Raw genomic sequence first — 19,756 nt, forward strand, 5'->3', positions numbered from 1 at the left:
TGGTGCTCCGGTTCTGCCAAAAGAACCAAACAACGAGACTGAACAGAACCAGGAGAGCCACAGATCTCATCACAACACCCAGAACCTCAGAGATGAAGCTGCAGCGTGGAGGGAAGAGGGGGTTCTGCAGAGGTCCGCTCTCCCTCTCACTGATCGGGTTCTGAATTTTGCAGATGATCTTTTCAACCGATGACATCTGAATCTTGGTGAACATCCAGTCCTGTCCTGATTCCTTCCAGGCTCCATCTTCTCCCAGCTTCCAGAAGTACTGAACGGGTCCAGAGTCTCTGGTGTCCCCATTGCAGGTCAGGTTGCATGAGTCCAAGTTCTTGAAGCATGTTGTCGGATTTTTCAGAACCACTGCAGGTTCAGGGACASGMYTGATCCCCACAGCGTTAAAGCTGACAGGAAGGACTCTGTTGTTGATCTCCACCGTGAACAGCCGGTCCTCAGATTTTCYCATGTTSMTGACGGTCAACACTCCGGTGGTCAGGTTCACGTTTGCTCGGCCGTTTAAGTCACCCAGATATTCCAGAGGAACCACATCCTTGATGTATTCAGCTACAATGTTCCCGTTATGCTTCCAGGTGATGCTGCTGATGGCCTCAGAGGGATTTGGGTTGAGCTTCAGACTCTCACCGATCATAAAGTAAGTATCCTCCTGAGCAGCAGCCTGCAGCGCCATCAGCAGCAGCACAGCAGCAGATCGAACCTCCATGTTCTCAACTGTAGAAATAATGACAGAAACACCCTGAAAGGACCAACAGCGGCTTAGAGCCACGTCCCCTCCAAGCTTCCTGTTCCGGTTTCTGATGGAGAACTTTACCTTTCTGATGACTACAGAGAGCTGGTAGGAACTACTCACTTTTACTTGAGTAAATTTTTTTTATAAAGGTTTTATTGGCTCTAGTGGCCCCAACTTGACAGTTAATTGACAGGAAAGAGGGAAATGAGAGAAGGGGAAGACATGCAGCAAAGGTCGCAAACAGAAAACTTATTTTAATCAAAAATGCTCAGGATTCTGTCTCAAACTCAGTTTATGTTTAAGTGAGACCTCCTGTTTTTGCACAACCTTTGTTCTTCTACTATTATTTTCTCTCAGCCATTTGGAGATCAGGTGAATAAATAGGCTTTTATTTTAGTCTTGTGTTAAAACAAAAACACAAGCCATTTCTTCCTGCAATGCTAGGCTAGCGCATTTGTTTTGGTTGCATTTACCCAGAATGCCCTGGATTGTAGTCCACTTCCTGCTTTTGGAGCGGTCTCTGGTCCACTTCTGTTCACATATGCATTTGAACCTCGGAGTACAGTTCAGCCGAGCCCAGACGGAGGTTTGTAGTTTGTTTTTTAAGGTGCGTTTCCAGCAGCTCTGTTCAGCCTGCTGTAAACGTAATTTTATTTATGCAGCACATTTTCAGCAGGGCTGTAGTCCAACTCCAGTCGTTTGTCTGGGTGGGGATTCATCATTTAAATCAAAGAGGGATTTCCTCCACACTTTCCAGTCCTGGAGTCAACCGTGAACTCTTTGCAGTCTGATGTGTTGAGGAACACGAAGCAGCAGATCTACAACAGGAAGAAAGAGACTTTATTCCAGATGCTGATGCAAAGTTTGTTGTTTTCCTGTTAAATCAGCGGCTGCTGGAGGTGAAGTGAGGATGTGAACCTTCCTCGCTGTCAGAGCTCCTTCAGACGCGTGGTGGAGGCTTTTTGATGCTGTGAGTTACGATCGGACGGTGTCTCTTAGTGAAGGATTATCTTCACCCTCATAAACAGCTCTGAGACCCTCCATCCGATCCGGCATGGAGCTCCTTCCTCTTCTGCCAAACGGGGATTCTGGGTGAGTGGAGGATTTATGCTGCTAATAATAGAGTAAACTAGATTTATTTCCTGGGAGCGATTCTGCAGGGGCCTATTTATAATTACAGAATCCAATGATACATCCCTCAGGGTTTATCGCCTGACCCGGCTACCGGGACGCAGCTGACCGAGCAGCTCTGACAAACAGACAATGTGTGAAGACGCTGCTGGGCTGACGACAGACATCCCAGGAGGATATGAGGAAGGAGTGGCGGCTCGTTTCTGGTTTGTCTTCTTTATCTGAAATGGTGATAAAAGCTGATGAAGCTGTGGCGCTGTCAGCAGAACATCACACACTTCATCACACACGGAAATAACTGGCTTGTTGTTGCTGATTCTCACGGCTGTTTGCAGGGAGAGGAACCAGACAGCACTAAAGGAGCCGCATGAAGCGAAACATCAGGGTTTTCTGCTTCCATTTGGGTCTGAACTGCTTCTTTAAACAAACAGAAACACCCAGCCGGTTTTTACGTTCATGTATTTTGATGTCTGGAAAAGGAGTCATTTCAAAAACCTTCCAATTATTGTAAAACCAATAACAGACATTACATTTTCATCATTACACATCAACATGTTGGTCAATGTTTCATTTATTATGGTACAAAAGGGGGCTGCACAGTGGTGCAGTTGGTAGAGCTGTTGCCTTGCAGCAAGAAGGTTCTGGGTTCGATTCCCGGTCTTTCTGCATGGAGTCTCCATGTTCTCCCTGTGCATGGTGGGTTTTCTCCAGGTACTCTGGTTTCCTGTCCAAAACCATGACTGTCAGGTTAATTGGCCTCTCCAAATTGCCCCTAGGTGTGAGTGTGTGTGCATGGTTGTGTGTCTCTGTGTTGCCCTGTGACAGACTGGTGACCTGTCCAGGTGACCCCGCCTCTCGCCCGGTACGCCAGCAACCAGCAACCCTCCCAACCCCACTGAGGGACAAGGGTGCAAAGAAAATGGATGGATGGTTCAAAAGCAACCTGGTGGTGTTTAGTCTGGATTCAGAGGAACTCAGTGTTTCAACTGTTTTACAGTTTTCTGGAAGTTTGTTCCAGGTTCGTGATGTATAGAAGCTGAATGCTGCTTCTCCATGTTTGGTTCTGGTTCTGGATGCACAGCAGAACCAGAACCAGAGGGGTCTGGAAGGTTGATCCAACAGCAGCAGATCGTTAAGACGTTCAGTGATTTATAAAATGCCAGCAGCATCTTATTCTCTCAGTGAAGGACGGTAGAACTGGGTGATGAGCTCCATCTTACTGGTTTTAGTCAGAACCACAGCAGCAGCAGCTTCTGGATCAGCTGCAGCTGGAGGATTTTTTTAGTCAAACCTGTGAAGATGCTGCTGCAGCAATCGATGCGACTAAAGATAAACGCATGGATGAGTTTCTTTGATGCTGAGACTTTAGTCCTCTGATCCTGAAGATGTTCTTCAGGTGGCAGAAGGCCGACTTTGTAACTGCCTTTATGTGGCTCTGAAGGTCCAGGTCAGAGGTCAGCCTGATCTCTACTTTCCAGCTGTAATAACTGAAGCTGTGGGTTGACTCTAGATCTCTAGCTCTAGATCAGTGGTTCTTAACCTGGGTTCGATCGAACCCCAGGGGTTCGGCGGAGCCTCTGCCGCGCAGGTAAAGACTCACTTGTGTAAAGTCGAACACAAAGTCGTGATGACGCCCCGCTTTGCCATCACTTGCTGCAGAGGATCACGTTACATTGCTTAGCCAATCAGAGGATCACGTTACATTGCTTAGCCAATCAGAGGATCACGTTACATTGCTTAGCCAATCAGAGGATCACGTTACATTGCTGAGCCAATCAGAGCTGCGGAGGAGCACTGATCGAAGGAGCTCCACTCTCAGCATGAATTTGAACTTTTGTCTTTATTTACTTCAGCAAAACTCACAGTTTTTACCAAATTCTATAGTCTAAATCTGCTCCTTAGTCGCATCTTTTCGGGGTTGCTACTGCCTCTAGTGGCGTGGGGGTGGTAACACAGCTAATATAATTACATTACTAAATCAGAATACCGCAAAGTATTTTGTGTGTCTGGGGGGAGTAGGAATAAGAAGGGTTCGGTGAGTGCGCATATGCAACTGGGAGGTTCGGTACCTCAAAAAAGGTTAAGAACCACTACTTTAGATCGATCCTCTTTAGGTCCAAAGATAACTTCATTCAGTTTTGTGTCTGTTCAGAAAGTTTCGGCACATCCAGCACCGGTCCAGTGGTTGGACGGGGTCAAAGGTCACCTGGTGACATCGTGCTGAGTATCATCTGCGTAGCCCTGGTAGCTAATCTTCATTCCTGTTGTAACCTGAGTTAGTGGATCATATATAAATGTTCCTTCAGATCCAGTGGTTCTGTAAACCTGCAGCAGCTGAATCATGGAGGTTCAGTGGATTCCTGAGCTGTGACGGTTCCCCTCAATCTTGTCTCTGGTCATTCTTTAACTGACTGGTTTTAAACCATTAAGTGATCATCATCATTCCTGACATTGATCCACCTCTGGCCTGTGATTGGTGAGCGATGAGCTCATCCAGAGAGCCTCATGCGTCCCTGTTTGATGTGAAACGTGAAGTCTGACCAGCTGGTCAGGAAGGTGACCGCCCCGCTGACGGACGCCCCGCTGACGGACGCCCCGCTGACGGACGGCCCGCTGACGGGCGGCCCGATGGCACCAGCAGCGACCGGCTCTGAGGAGACGTTTGGAAGCGACGCTATTTATTGCTCCAGCATCAGCGACCTGTCTCCTCACGGTGACATCACTGCATTTTCCCTGCATGCTCAGCATGGTGGGATTAATGACGGGGAAACGGATCACTCTGTTTCACATCTGAGTTAAAAACATGAGCCTCCTCTAAACATGGCTGCACGTCTGTTTACAACCACATTTAAAAGATAGTTTGGCTCTCAGTTTCAGTCTGTACGTTTTATACGGTGATGCTGAGCTGTCCTGGTTTTAATCAGCAGCTTGTTTGGAAGCAAACTTACTTTTCCTGATCTGATTTTCCTCGTTTAGATCTTCGTCGTAAAGCAGCTTCTGTTTCACAGACTAATTTTTATTTATATAACTTTGATTAGATAATGTTTTACATGGATACAACACAAAAGGATTTCTATTAATAGTGACTCACATCACAGGTGATGGACAGAATTACACTGTACTAACACAGATGGAAAGTAGGCGAGAGGGCACACTCTGATTCAAATTCCCACATCCAAATTAATTTTCTAGTTAAATATAAACAGCTGAAACTGAGTTTACTTCAGGAAATAAAGGAGAAAATCCACCTGTTGATAATCACTGGAACATTGATCAATATGTTTATTGCTTGTTTCATAACTGGTGACTGTATTTTCACCAGAGCTACACAGGCTTTGTGCTTAATAGTGAATAAAATATAATAATTTACTCTTGAATCTCAACTTCAAGCAAAAATTGACTCATTTGGTAAAAAATAAATACTTCTACAACTAATAGAAAATTATATACATTCCTTATAAAACAATTTTACACGAAATGTATAAGTTGCTTTTCTTGTAACTTTGCCAACAATTAAAATTTAAATGGTGTATTAAAATAAAGTCAAATTTATTTTAAATAAACCCCAACAGATTAAAAAAAGAGTAAAATACAGTCCAAATTAAAATGTTTATGTGCAAAATTAGCTAAAACATCAAATCAAAAGTCAAAATAATACAATAAGATTTATAAATTAATCTTATAACTTAAATTAAATTTGACATTTACAAGTGAAGATGAAATGAAAAGTTTTTCTTTTAAACATTTTCAGGTTCTCAGATGAAACAAAATAAAATGTACAAAAAGAGTTTTCACTTGACATGTCAGCAGAGTGAGACCTCTGTCCTGTCCTCCATCTTTGCATGCTGACACACTGATGTCCAAACTGGGAGGACTGGGGGACGGACGCGACGCGGCGCGGCAGCACGAGGACGGTAACACGACCCGACTGGACGTTTTCCTGCCTGGTATAAAAGAGCCGCAGGCTGCAGAGGGACAGACACTGAGGGACACTGAGGGACACTGAGGGACACCAGAGGACCCAAATCTGTCCCAGAACCTCCGAGCTTCTTCAGGATGGGACTGCTGAGTGTGGAAGAACTGGTAGGTTCTGCTCCGTTAACTGGGAATGATGGTGTGCTGGATGAGAGGCGTGTAAATTAATTTATTAAAATTTAAATATGCAATTAAACATAGGTAAGGTTGCATCTTCAGCATAGATAGATAGATAGATAGATAGATAAGATAGATAAATCTTTATTGTCATTGTCACAAGAACAACGAAATTTAAAAATTGCCGTAAGTCAGTGCATATGCTAAAAAAAAAAAAAAGAAACTTGTGTCACACTTTACATATACTATAAGAAATACATAACAAGTAGGTGATAAAATAAAACTAATAAATAAGAATAACCACATTCTCACACATAGATGATGGTTTTGTCCCTAAAATCAATATTTTTATGTAACTTTTGGACAAACTAATTTAGCATAAATATTTTAACACATATTGCTGAAAAGTCCTAAAAGTGAGAGTATTTTAGACACCATAAGGTTTGTGTGTTTAAACGTTGTGACTCATGGCTCCAGGTCACCGGTAAGAGGTCAGAGGTCAGAGAGCCCAGCGACTTCCAGGGAGGCGAGTACGAGGCGGCCGTCAACCAGGAGAAGCGGGATGACGGTCGGTCGCTCCAGGAGCTGCCGGGCGGAGGCGGAGCTTCGGAGGAGGAGGTCAGCGTGGTGGCTCTGAACGTAAGTCTGCTCTGCTGGATCCAGAACCAGAACCAGAACCAGAACCAGAACCAGAACCAAGCTTCTTTACTCACAAACTAAACACTCGTTTCCGTCACATTCCTGGTTCTAAAGAAAAACTTCTCAGTTATTATTTTAACCAGTTTCCAGGTTTAAATCTTGAGTTGAATTGTCACACACTAAAACGTTAGCAGAGAATCTTTGGTGATATTAAAAGCTGATATTAAATATAACATTACTCAACTTCCACATGTTCATTTTGTGAACACAAGCTTCTTCTCTGCTCTTCTTTCATTCCTTGAACTTAAACTGGGACAAAGTTGAAACTCCGCTTTGATTTCCAGGCTTTCCGCGCAGTTTCACCTGCCTGTGCTGCCCCCTGGAGGCACTGGAGTGCATAACAGCTTTGATTTACCAATTACCTGCTTAGTGAAATATTTGCCAGGCCAAAAGCTAATCCCATCATCTTTAGAAGATATTTGCAGCTGAATATTGATTTAAAACATAATATATAAAATATATAATATTTATAAACGAAAGGCAGCAGCACACATTATACAACCCATCCTTTATGAAAAGGTTAAAAGGTGCCGTTTATTAAGCTACACAATCAAAAAGTAACAGCAGTAATTTGGGTTATTTAGAAAAAAAAACCCTGGGAGTTTATTTTTCATAGTCAAAAGTTAAACAGGAACTTATAAACGCTTTGCTTCAGACCTACTGGGAACTTTCTTAGAACTTCACTAAATGTGTAGTTCTGGTATGAATTTCTACTCCAGATGTTTTCAGTGAAGGGGCTGCACAGTGGTGCAGTTGGTAGAGCTGTTGCCTTGCAGCAAGAAGGTTCTGGGTTCGATTCCCGGTCTTTCTGCATGGAGTCTCCATGTTCTCCCTGTGCATGGTGGGTTTTCTCCGGGTTCTCCGGTTTCCTCCCACAGTCCAAAAACATGACTGTCAGGTTAATTGGCCTCTCTAAATTGCCCCTAGGTGTGAGTGTGTGTGTGGTTGTGTGTCTCTGTGTTGCCCTGCGACAGACTGGCGACCTGTCCAGGCGACCTGTCCAGGTGACCCCGCCTCTCACCTGGTACAGCTGGAGAGGCACCAACACCTCCTGACCCCACTGAGGGACAAGGGTGCAAGAAAATGGATGGATGGATGTTTTCAGTGTCTTCTAGTATTTACTGGGCATCTTCCATTGTGAACATTGTCAATGTCCACAGGGTGCTCTCTGAAACCTGCAGGGCGCTTCCTGCTGTGTGAGGCCTTTTAAAACTTTTCCTTGTCTCTGCTCCGTCAGACGGACAGAAGCGGGAGGCTGAAGCTGGAGACGGTGGACGACCTGTTCAACATCCTGCAGCTGAGGAAGAGGAGGAAGGAGAGGAAGTCTTCTGTGTTCAAGAAAACTGAACCGGAGCCAGAGACGGTGGTAGGACATCGTCAGGCTGTTTTCTCCTGAACCAGAACAGGTTCCAGTTGGACCAGTAGGTCCTGCAGGGTGGACGGCTCTGGACTGGACTGGTTACAGCAGCAAAGCGTTGCTTCAGTTTAAACTCTTTGTGTGTTTTCCAGCCAGAAACGGTGGATGAGCAGCTGTTCCTCACGGCGGTTATGGAGAACAAACTTCCTGTGGTGGAGAAGTACCTGGCCGACGGAGGAAACCCAAACGCAGCTGATAACGTGAGAAGCGAACTGTTGAAAACCATGGAAACGTCTCCAATTTACGGAGTTTATGAATAAAATGCTTTCTATTTTCCAGTTTCAGAGAACTGCTCTGCACAAAGCTTCTTTCAAAGGACATGTGGAGGTGATGAGAAGACTCCTGGAGGCCGGCGCTGCCATAGAGCAGAAAGACAAGGTCCTACTCTCCCTCCTTCTGCCTCACACACCCCCTTACTCACTCAGCCTGACAGTGAGGTGTGTGTTTGCGTTGCAGCTGGAGGCCACAGCCGTCCACTGGGCCTGCAGGGGAGGCAGCCTGCCAGCCCTGCAGCTCCTGCTCCACCAGGGAGCCAAGTTCACCAGCAGAGACAAGGTGAGTTTGACTCCCCTGGTGGCGACACACGGGACTGCATGTGCGGATGTGCAGAGATGATGTTTCCTCCTCCTGATGCGCTCAGCTGCAGAGCACGCCTCTTCACGTCGCTGTGAGGACCGGACACTGCGAGTGCGCCGAGCATCTGATCCACTGTGGAGCCGACGCCAACGCCAGAGACAGAGTGAGCATCCAGACACTCAACATCTCGTCTGATTGTTAGATGCATAAACCTGCAGGTCGCCTCTCATTTCCCAAATGCACTGCAGAAATACAAAAACCTTAGTTTTGTTTCTAGTGCAAATATCTCAGTACACCTGAAATAAGACTAAACTAACTTACWAATAACTTTTCAGCAAGAAAATGATTTAAGTCAATAATTTCATAATGTTGGTGAAAAAGTCCAAGTTCCTCTGCCAGATTATTTCACCTGTAATATGTAAAGAATGTCCTGATCTGAGTGAAATGATCTGCAGTGGAACTGGGACTTTTCCATGAATATTAACGAATTATTGACTCAAYTTGCATGTCTTGCTGAACAGTTCCTTGTTTTGTCTTATTTCAAGTGGACCAACTTATTTTGAGCAGAACTAGACCAGAACTACTGGGTAGGGTTTTGTTTTTCAGTGTATTAAACGTTTCTGGTTGTTTTTGTGCCTGCAGGACGGAGACACACCAATGCACGATGCTGTGAGGATAAATCGATTCAAGATGATCAGGCTGCTGATGATGTACGGCGCCAGCCTCAGCACCAAGAACAGCGTAAGTCCCATCGGCGCTGCTGGACCCCAGCACGAGTCCAGGTCCAGTAGAGCTCAGTCTGGTCTGCTCCTTCCCTGCAGGATGGAAAAACTCCAATGGAGACGCTGTATTCCTGGCAGAACGGAGCCAAGAGCCTGCTGTGCAACTTCAACGAGGAGAAGCCCTGATGGCCTGGACTGTCTGCAGGAAGCAGACGATTCAGGGATCTGATCCGGCAACCCGCCGGCTCGTCAGAACTCTGGTCTCCATCAGGGAACGCTCACCGACAATGTGAAGTCCAGGCAGGAAGAGCTTCATCTCCTCAGAGTCAGCTGGACGCTGCTGGTCGGCGTCCAGCTGACAGAAAATGATTTCTTGGGTTTTTCTTTATTTAATATTGAGCTGGGTTGAGTTCAGTGACGATGCACCAGAAGGTGATTAATTTATGGATGAATGAGACGTTTATTTATTGCCAGATGTGATTTATCTAACAGTGAGCGGCTGGTTGCGTTGATCTGCACCTGAAGCAAACCGTCTGCTTCTGTGCTGTTTAAGGGAATTAAGTCAGAACGAAGTAAGTTTGATCTCCAGGTTGGACAGAATCTCTCCTTTCCTTCTGTTTTTATTCATTCTGATGATCAGTAAATGGAAAGTAAAGCCGTCCAGAAGGTTCTCCTATTAGGATATTCACCTCTAATGACGATGAACAGAGAGACAGAGCTGGAACGCTGCTGATGGTTCAGAGGAAGTTTGACATGTAAAGTTACTGAAACAAATGGATTTTGTAAGATGTCTGTAACTGTTGGTTTTTATTGACTGAAATATGAATATTTAATAAACTCGTCTTTGATTTGAACTTGTTTTATTCTTGTTTGTCTTCAGCAGACATGGGTAGAGCAGTTAGCGGCTAACAGCTGTTAACTTTTCAGTCTAAAGTAAAAAAAATAGCTGTGTGTTTAGTTTTTAAAAAAAGTCAGAGATGAACTTTGATGCATCATAATTCAGAAATAACAGCGTGTGAAGTTAACAGGCAGCTGAAGGAACTGGTTCATAACCCTCACAGCCAGTCCAATGCCTCAACTAAACCTTTAGCTTAATCCGTCTTCACTGTCACTGGTGGAAAAAGATCCTTATTTAGTATCACTAAACACATAGTCTGCTGTGGGGGAAACAAAGCCTCTGACGGCTCCTAGGATCTCTGGGACTCTCATCTATCCACCACGATACGGTGGCAGCACAGGGAGGGGGAACATAAAACCACAAACTGGTGTTGACCCATCTGGATAGAGGCCTCAAGGTGGCGCTCTGGTGTTAGACCATCCATCCATTTTCTTTCACCCTTGTCCCTTAGAGGGTCAGGAGGTGCTGGTGCCTCTCCAGCTAGAGTACCAGGCGAGAGGCGGGGTCACCTGGACAGGTCGCCAGTCTGTCACAGGGCAACACAGAGACACACAACCATGCACACACACACTCACACCTAGGGGCAATTTGGAGAGGCCAATTAACCTGACAGTCATGTTTTTGGACTGTGGGAGGAAACCGGAGTACCTGGAGAAAACCCACCATGCACAGGGAGAACATGGAGACTCCATGCAGAAAGACTGGGGCCGGGAATTGAACCCAGAACCTTCTTGCTGCAAGGCAACAGCTCTACCAACTGCACCACTGTGCAGCCCTGGTGTTAGACCAAGGATGGTAAAGGAAGACCTGACAGTATTAACTGATGTAAAATGGATGCCTTTAATCAGCTTGGTTCTGTTGGGTTCTTTCAACATTTCTTTACCGGCTCACATTGTGTAATCTGGATTGGGTTTTCTGTTATTTATTTTGTCAACAAAAGAAAAGAATAATGTATTTTGTATGACTATAACTTATTGAAAGTCATTTTGTATTCTTGAAGATGAAAATCACTTTTTACCTTTCATACTTAAGTACATTTTAAAACTTTTTTAAGCAGTTCAGCCTGTTTTTACTTTTACTTTTACTAGAATATTTGCTCATACAAGAGTCTCTACTTCTACTTAAGTAGAGAATGTGAATAGTTTTGACACCTCTGCTTAAAATTACTGCCTTCCTGTCTGTTTGTTGCTTTCCGGTGAGTAAGTTCGCATTCCGAGCTCATATATGGTTCATGAACGCCACACAGCTACGGCGCATGCGCAGCTTTTGTTTCGCCCTGATTGGACTCTTTCAAACGCAGACCCGCGACTGTTTATTGTGATTTAGCTCGACGCCAGTTAGCATGTCAATTTAAAAGGAAGAAAACGTATTATTTTTGGTTGTGTGTAAATGCTCTGAATGTAAAGCTGCTATGTGAGTACTTTTTCTGTTCTGGGCGTAGTTGTAATATGGAAGCTGGGTTGTTTTTTTCTTTAAATTTACCGAACTTTAGCAAAGTTTTAGCCGTGTCCAGCTAGCCATGATAGCCGTTGACAGGTGACAGCGTTTCATGTCGTCAGGGGGAAAAAAAAAACAAAAACAAATTTAGGTTAAATTTTTGAAAGATAACAAACATGAAAACAATTGTTTGACGGGATGTTGTATTATATTTTGAGCGCAGGCATTGTTATCTAGCATTGAAACGTAGAAGGGATTTTCCCTCTGTTTATCGATAAGCTTCCGGTTTTCTTCGAGAAAAAAAAGAAAACAAGAAATTCTGGTCAGTTTTTAACATCATGGAGGCAGTGGGCTCTTCTCCATATATCCTGCCCTGATTTGTCAGTTCGATGAAACCTTTCATTTAATTGCCATGAAGAAGTTTCTGCCTTTAGATAATTTGGATGTTTTTTGTGTCTCCGTAGAAAAATGACTGACTCCTGCCTGAACCAGACTGACCTACAAAGACTCGCTGAAGATGGGAAAAGTAAACTCTCAGCAGAGTTCATCCCCTCAGCAGATTTACCGGTCAGACCCAGCTGTTTGGTGGTTAACAGAAGTTATTTCAAAGTATTGAATCTCAACATGCCACCTGTTGGGATCTGCCTTCTTTGGCCTGCTGTGCTTTCTGTTTGTAACTGTTTTATTTTGTTTTGTTTTGTTCTGCAGCATTCCTGCGTGGAGGATAAAGAACACCTGCAGGTTTACCTCAGAATCCGACCCTTTACCTCATCAGAAAGAGGCAACGGAGAGTCACAGGTAGAAACGCTTCTGATTAATCTGGAAGACGGCCTGCAGCAGATCACATGGTTCATATTTGTTTTTGTTGCAGGACTGTGTTGCCTTAGAAACCCCTGATACGGTTCTCCTGAAGCCTCCCAGTTTGTCCCTTTTGGCCCGGCTCAGCAGTGATAAATCCCTTCCTCAGACCGGCCAGCGCTTCCAGTTCTCCAGGGTGAGACTTTGACTGGGCCATAAACAGGACGTCCATCTGATTGTTGTTAAATGGAGCCACGATTAGTTTAATGTGTTTCTCTACATATGTTATTGTACATACGTTATTGTTTGTTATGCGTAAAAAGACATATCTTTATTATATTTTCCACGTATTTAGGTTGCAACTTTCTCAGCTGTGTAATGCCTGCTGGGCCGACGATGCGTTTAGGTCATAGTGAATTCAAACAAAACAAAACGTAAACAACATATCTGTGTGACAGTGTTAACTTTTAAACGAATAAAAACGTATCGGCTTTTAGTGTTTTTACTGAATGTTTCTCAGATGAAATGTGTTCTTGCTAATGGAGGATTGATTTAAAGGTTTACGGCCCGGAAACGACACAAAGTGAGCTGTTTGAAGGCACCGTCAAAGATCTGGTCAAAGATGTCCTGGAAGGAGAAAACTCTCTGGTTTTCACCTACGGAGTCACCAACTCCGGGAAGACCTTCACGTTCCTCGGTACAGCAACCCGCAGTGTGGAAGCTGCCTGTAGGCGGCGCTCAGAGCTGACTGTGCTGCTGTTTGTGCCGCTGAAGGTCCCGACTCTGAAGCTGAAGCTGGAATCCTGCCCCGGGCACTGCGCCTCATCTTCAGCAGCATCGGTGACGACGTGTTCCAGGGCCTGAGCGTCAAGCCGCACCGCTGCAGGGAGTTCCTGGCTCTCAGCCGCCAGCAGCAGGCCGACGAGGCGCAGTTCAAGAACAGCCTGCTCAAACAACTCAGAGAGGTGAGCGGCTCCTCCTGGACCCGGACGGGCCCGACACCAGCTGAACTGACCCAGTTACCATGTCAACAACACATTTCCTTGGCATAAATTTCTATGTTTTTAGGCAGATATTTCTGTGAGAAATTCAAATGAGTATTGTTAAAACTGAATTCATACTCAGGAGTTCAGACTGAGTTACCATGGTGACAGAATCAGGATCAGTAAGGTTCACTTTTAAGAGGAAAGCTCGACTTTCTGCTGAGCGTTGCTAGGAAACCTGTTGACCTCTGGAGGTCACCTGATGCTAGATGTAATCCGTTTGTTTCTGTTCAGAATGAGAAGAGCAGCAGCCTGCAGAACACGACCAACCAGACCTGGTTTGGAGGTGAGTCTGATATCAACCAGCAGCTTTTCTCATTATTTTACTGATTAAAGCTGCAGTAGGCAACTTTTATAAAAATGTGTTTTACATACGTGTTGAAACTGTCACTATGTCCTGACAGAATAACATGAGACAGATAATTAAACTCGTCCCATTGGTCCTACTGCCATCTGCAGAAATACACGCTACAATCAGAGATCAGAGCCAGCCTATACACCAGAATGATTGACAGCGTTAAGACCCTCCCCCTGGCTCTAATTGGTTGTTTTTGACCAAGCGATGTATTTCTGCAGATGGCCGAGGAGATTAGATTTCATTTGATCAAATTAACTGTTTTACATTTTACTGTCGGGACATAAAAATAATTTTTTTGTGAATGTTTGGAGCTGTAGCTTTAAGCCAGCGTGTTTCTCTGCAGCTGTCTGTAGGGTTTTAGAAGGTCTGTTGTCTGCAGGCTCCACGGCGCCGCGGCCCAGTACTGCAGCCCAAGACAGAATCATCCTGGACGTCAAACCCAACACCAAGTTCTCCGTCTGGGTCTCCTTCTGTGAGATCTACAACGAGAACATCCACGACCTCCTGGAGGTGGCGCCGAGCGGGGTGCCGCGCAGGCCGGCGCTGCGGCTGGCGCAGGACGCCAACAGCAACGCCTACGTCAAAGGTCGGGGCGCTGAGCTGCAGCTGAAAGGTTTCTGATGTCGGACAGGAAGTGACTGATGGCTGCTGTGTGTCCAGATCTGCGCTGGGTCCAGGTGAGCAGCGCTGAGGAGGCGTTCAGAGTGGTGAAGCTGGGCCGGAGGAACCAGAGCTTCTCCTCCACCCGCCTCAACCAGCTCTCCAGCAGGAGGTGAGCAGCGCCGCCGTTGTTCCTCACGCCCAGCTGCTTCCTGCTGCTCTCTAACCGCCGACTGTCTGCTTCCAGTCACAGCATCTTCTCCATCCGGATTCTGAGCGTAGAGGACGGCGACCCGCCCAGAGTCCAGACCATCAGCGAGTGAGTGGAGGGGAACCTCACCCGGTCCAGCGTGTGCAGGTTAAACATGGCCGCTCTGCCCTGCAGGTTGTGTCTGTGTGACCTGGCCGGCTCCGAGCGATGCGCCAAGACTCAGAACAAAGGAGAGCGCCTGAAGGAGGCAGGAAACATCAACGCCTCGCTGCTCATCCTGGGGAAGTGCATCAAAGCTCTGCGCTACAACCAGCAGGCCAAGTGAGTCGCCTCCAGGTCCAGTTCCCCCCGCTGGTTCTGACCCGCTCACAGGAAAAGAAGTTAAAGCCTTAAAATGTCTGAAATTCATCTGCAAGTACTATTTGGCCTTAAATATGTTGTCCAGGTCAATTTATCCTCATGTTATAGTTTTTTAAATTTCAATTTGTTTTACATAAAAAAAATTTAGAATGCAAACAATTAGCTGAATTATGATTGTCGATGTTTAGATTAAAATTAGTTAATAATAATAATAATAATAATAATAATAATAATAATAATATCTGCTTGGACCTTCTGTCAGTGTTGTAGTACTTCCTCCATCCAGCAGAGGGCGCAGCTGGTCGTCTTAAACTGAGCCAGTTGATACAGAAACAAAGATGGCGGAGTCATACCAGTTCAAACAGAGTGTGGGATTAAAAAAATGCATTTTATCCAGTTTTGTTTTGAAATATAAAAACTTAACACACTTCTTTTTATTTACTACAGCGATCCCTCGTTTTCCGCGGGTTTGCGTTCCGAAAATAACCCGCGATCAGTGAAATCCGCGAAGTTACCTTTAGTTTTTATAATTATTACACAGCATAATTAAATACTCTTCATTGAAACCAAAGAACAAAGCCTGTTTTCAGGTCAGTGGATGTGCGTGTTCATCAATCGGGCCTTAATGTGATCCGGAGTCGTGTCATTAAAGCGTCTCCTCCAACCTGCCCCCAGAGATTCACAGCTGGATCTACGGCAGAGCGATGGATCTCGTCAACTGAACCTCTGGTCGGGTTTTGCGCTGATTCTGGCTAGTTTTTTCCAGCAGGCATTCAAAGTTTTCAGCTTTCATCTCCTGACGGGCCAATCAGCACGCAGAACACAATGCACTGTGAAAAAAAAACTGCACAAAAAGATGCGCGAAACCGCGAAAGGTGGACCGCGTTATAGCGAGGGATCACTGTATATTTTTAAAAATGATTGCGATACAGGTCTTAAAGTTTGGGTTGAGTCCTGTTTCCACCAGCATCCTGTCGTCTCCTGCCTCCAGGCTGCTGCAGCACATCCCCTTCAGGGAGAGCAAGCTCACACACTACCTGCAGGGCTTCTTCTGCGGCCGGGGCAAAGCCTGCATGATCGTCAACATCAACCAGTGCGCCTCCATGTACGACGAGACCCTCAACGTCCTCAAGTTCTCCGCCGTGGCCCAGAAGGTCCGTACAGTCCTCCTCACTGTCCCTGCAGAGGGTTAAATGCTTCTGACTGAGGAGGAGTGGTGCTGTGGGCTCCCCCTGCCCTCCAGCACAGGCAGGAATCATCACCATGGCAACCATGCACTTATTATATTAATATTTTTTTTAATTAAAAATTTGTTGGTTCTGCACCGTTTTTTAGCCAGATGGTCCAGAGCCATTTCTTCTCCAGAGCTGCAGGTTACAGACGGCTGTCGTGAACGTCGGGTGTCACTGATGGAGGTTTGTTGTTCCCGCGGTTCCAGGTGGTCGTCCTGATCTCCAGGCCGCTCCCTGCCATCCCGTCCTGCAGCGACGCCGCCTCCTCCAGAGCCTCAGGGCGGAGGAGCGCCGGCTGGGAGACCAGCCTGGAGGACGTTCCGGAGGACGAGGAGGAAGAGGACGACGAGGAGGACGAGGAGGAAGAAGACAGTGTCATGGAGGACACTACGGATCAGACGACCGACGAAGGAGAAGAGAAAGTCGTCATCAGCAAAGTGATGCATGAGGTAGGATGGGCACAGAACCAAACTGACTGGGTTTCGTAGAAGCGTCCCCTGCTGCTGTTACAGCGTCTTCTCTGTCCCTGGTGTCCCTGTAGCAGCAGGTGGCGCTGTTGAGGCAGCTGCAGGTCCAGCTGAAGACGGAGCGCTCGGAGAACCTGCTGCTGGAGGCCCGGGTCAGAGAGGAGATCAGCCGCGAGTTCTCAGAGCTGTTCTCCGACATGCAGAAGGACTACGAGTGAGACGCTGCTTCCCTCCTCTGCTCCAAACTGGTTTAGAACCAGAACCACTAACTGGTGTCTGTGTGTGCGTCAGTGAGCGCCTGGTCAGGGAGAGGGAGATCCTGGAGGAGCGAGCTGAACGGAGGCTGGAGATCTTCAAGAACCTGACCAGGAACATGTCCTCAGCTGGCTGCAGCTCGGATCCAGTCACCATGGTAACGCCCTCTGACCACGGGACGCGCACTGGCTGGGCCTGCGGCCAGATCGCTGACGTTTTTCATGCGTTTTTCCTCTCAGGACAGACTTCTGAGCTGTCAGGCCTCTGAGCTGCCAGGAGCGTCTCACTTCAGCCTCGGATCCGGACCGACTGAAAAGAAACCTGAAGACGATCAGAACCACGAGCACAGAGGTACCAACGACACCTGAAGGCACCAGGAGGAAACGGCCCAGAAGACACTGGAAATGAATACCGTTGTTCTGTTTCTTTGTTTTCCCGCGAAGCTGATGAAGCAGAGGAAAAGAAATGGCTTCTTCTTCAGCTCCAGGAAAAGTCAGTGCAGGTGGCCCAGATGGAGCAGCAGCTGGAGGACCTGCAGAAGAAGACAGAGCTGGGCTCGCAGAACGGCTCCGACCGAGGCAAAGATGAAGATCAGCTGCAGGTAAGAAACACCTGGAGGAAGACTGAACTCAGGTGCCATTTCAAGAAGCATTTGAAGGGAATTTTCTGATATTTTTTGATTCTTCCCTCCAGAGGGACACTGCTGTTCTCTAGTACTGCAGCACTGTAGAAGAAATGCATACTGCCACCTGCACTATTAAATAAATGTCCTCAAAAATGTCAAAATTCGCAAGGAAAAATAAAGATGGAACCAATGAGAACTATTTAGACTATTTATCTCCAAATGAAATGATTTGGTTGGTTAGTTGAGCTTTAATCTTCGTCGTTTTCTCCCATCAGGCCTTGTGCTGTAACTGGGCTGGTGATCAGAGCTAACTGCTCTCTCGGCTAAATGCACAGTTGTGATGCCTAAACCTCAGGGGTTTTTTGGCAGGAATAAAATGAGAATCCAGGGGGACCAATAACAGGTTCCTGAGGAACACCAGAGCTGAGCTGTTCCACTCGGCAACGATTCAGAGTTCTGCCTTAAGACTCCATGAAAATCTCCAGTCTGTCAGAAAGAACCCAGAAAACATTATTTTACGCTCCTGCATCTTTACAGAGTTTTATAGATCAACAACAGGTTTCCATGACGATCCCACGTGCAGATGTTTAGTCCGTCCTGCTGATGCGTCTCCGTGAAGACCTTCAGTCTCTTCTTCATGTGATGGCGGCACCGCGTGTCCAGCAGCATCAGTGTTTTCATTTAAATGTCTTCAGAAATGATGAGTTCTTCTCCTTTCAGGAAGCTCGGGCTGAGCTTCAGAAGGAGCAGAAGAGGAGAGAGGAGCTGATGGCTGCGCTGGAGTACCAGACTCTGGGGAAGGAGGAGGCGCTGGCCTCCCTCCAGGAGGAGCGCAGAGCCAGGGAGGAGGTGCAGTCTGCTCTGGAGGAGAGCCGGCGGCAGCAGCAGGAGCTCCGAGTGGCGGAGCAGGTGGAGGTGCAGACGGCGGTCCACCTGCAGCCTGCTGTGGAGGAGCTGGAGGAGAAGTCCAGGAAGATCCTGGATCAGTCCTACCAAATCCATGTCCTCACAGAGGAGCTGCAGCAGCTGCACACGCCTGCTTTGTCTTCCTCTGACGGCGTCGACATCCAGCTGAGGGAGGAAGTCTCTGAGCTCAGCAAGAGGCTGGAGGAGGAGAAGAAGAGCAGCGAGACGATGCAGAGACTCATCCAGCAGCTGGAGGAGGAGAGGAAACAGAGGGAGGCTGCAGTAGAGCAGCAGGTCAGAGAGCTGCAGAGGAAGCTGGAGGAGCAGGAAGAACTCCGAGTCCAGCTGGAAACCCAACGGGAAGCGTCCAATCAGGAAGCAGAGCAGCTGCAGCTGAAGCTCAGACTGCAGCAGGAAGCAGCAGAGAAACTGAGAGACGACCTGAGAGAAGCTGAGCTCCACAGCAACACCGTCTCATCCAGCGCTGAAGACCTGGACAGGGTGAACTCTGACCTCCAGAGGGAGATCACGTCCCTGAGGGAAGAGGCTTCCTCTGAGATGGAGCAGACAAGACGAGAGAAGGACAGGCAGCTGGAGGAGAAGCTGGCTGAGACGGAGAGGAGGTCTGCTGAGAGAGAAGCAGAGCTGCAGGAGAATCTGGATCAGTCGGAGCAACAGGTCACGACCCTGCTGGAGAAACTGCAAGAAGCAGAGCAAAAGGTCGCGACCCTGCAGGATGCAGCGCAGCAGGTCGCAACCCTGCAGGAGAATCTGCAGGACTCAGAGCGAAAGGTTGCAACCCTGCAGGAAGCAGAGCGGCAGGTCGCGACCCTGCAGGAGAAACTGCAGGAAACAGAGCAACAGGTCGCGACCCTGCAGGAAGCGGAGCGAAAGGTCGCAACCTTGCAGGAGAAGCTGCAGGAAACAGAGCAACAGGTCACGACCCTGCAGGAAGCAGCTCAGCAGGTCGCGACCCTGCAGGAAGCGGAGCAAAAGGTCACGACCTTGCAGGAGAAGCTGCAGGAAACGGAGCAACAGGTCGCGACCCTGCAGGAGAAACTTCAGGAGTCACAACAACAGGCCGTAACGCTGCAAAAAAAATGGCAGGAAGCAGAGCAGCAGGTCGTGACCCTGCAGGAAGCGGAGCAAAAGGTCGCGACCTTGCAGGAGAAGCTTCAGGAAAC

General features: G+C 47.0%; 3 protein-coding genes and 1 long non-coding RNA gene across 6 annotated transcripts in view; 3 read left to right on the plus strand and 1 right to left on the minus strand.

Annotated features, from left to right (window-relative positions):
- LOC103477198 (uncharacterized) overlaps positions 1–718 on the minus strand; it is a 2,065-nt gene extending 1,347 nt beyond the window's left edge. The window contains exon 1 of the mRNA XM_008430144.2: positions 7–718. Within this exon, the coding sequence (XP_008428366.1) occupies positions 7–718 (712 nt within the window). The remainder of the gene's footprint in view (positions 1–6) is intronic.
- A 248-nt stretch (positions 719–966) lies between these two features.
- On the plus strand, positions 967–2,422 carry LOC108166975 (uncharacterized). The gene is made up of 3 exons (XR_001777381.1): positions 967–1,837; positions 1,948–2,082; positions 2,212–2,422. It is a non-coding gene; the product is annotated as an uncharacterized LOC108166975 (long non-coding RNA).
- A 3,263-nt stretch (positions 2,423–5,685) lies between these two features.
- Positions 5,686–10,236, plus strand: ankrd1a (ankyrin repeat domain 1a (cardiac muscle)). Of its 3 annotated transcripts, XM_008430124.2 has the most exons (9): positions 5,700–5,959; positions 6,446–6,607; positions 7,905–8,033; positions 8,177–8,284; positions 8,364–8,462; positions 8,541–8,639; positions 8,725–8,823; positions 9,303–9,401; positions 9,482–10,236. In XM_008430124.2, exons 1-9 carry the CDS (start codon positions 5,933–5,935, stop codon positions 9,566–9,568), a joined length of 909 nt encoding a protein of 302 aa, XP_008428346.1. In that variant the 5' UTR covers positions 5,700–5,932; the 3' UTR covers positions 9,569–10,236. The 3 variants fall into 3 exon arrangements, with proteins under 3 accessions (XP_008428345.1, XP_008428346.1, XP_008428342.1); XM_008430123.2 differs by having other exon boundaries at positions 5,686–5,959; positions 8,364–8,639; positions 8,731–8,823; XM_008430120.2 differs by having other exon boundaries at positions 5,933–5,959; positions 8,364–8,639.
- A 1,319-nt stretch (positions 10,237–11,555) lies between these two features.
- LOC103477196 (kinesin-like protein KIF20B) lies at positions 11,556–19,751 on the plus strand (the record flags this gene model as incomplete). Its single annotated transcript, XM_017308820.1, has 18 exons — positions 11,556–11,693; positions 12,182–12,284; positions 12,426–12,515; positions 12,589–12,711; positions 13,074–13,212; positions 13,290–13,480; positions 13,793–13,844; positions 14,296–14,502; positions 14,577–14,688; positions 14,764–14,835; positions 14,902–15,048; positions 16,079–16,241; positions 16,526–16,768; positions 16,861–17,000; positions 17,078–17,198; positions 17,281–17,392; positions 17,485–17,642; positions 18,387–19,751. Coding segments are annotated over exons 2-18 (3,534 nt in total), but the record flags the coding sequence as incomplete, so codon positions are not given.
- Between the last annotated feature and the right edge of the window lie 5 nt (positions 19,752–19,756).

This window comes from Poecilia reticulata, linkage group LG15, assembly GCF_000633615.1.
Source record: "Poecilia reticulata strain Guanapo linkage group LG15, Guppy_female_1.0+MT, whole genome shotgun sequence".
Taxonomy (NCBI): Eukaryota; Metazoa; Chordata; class Actinopteri; order Cyprinodontiformes; family Poeciliidae; genus Poecilia; species Poecilia reticulata.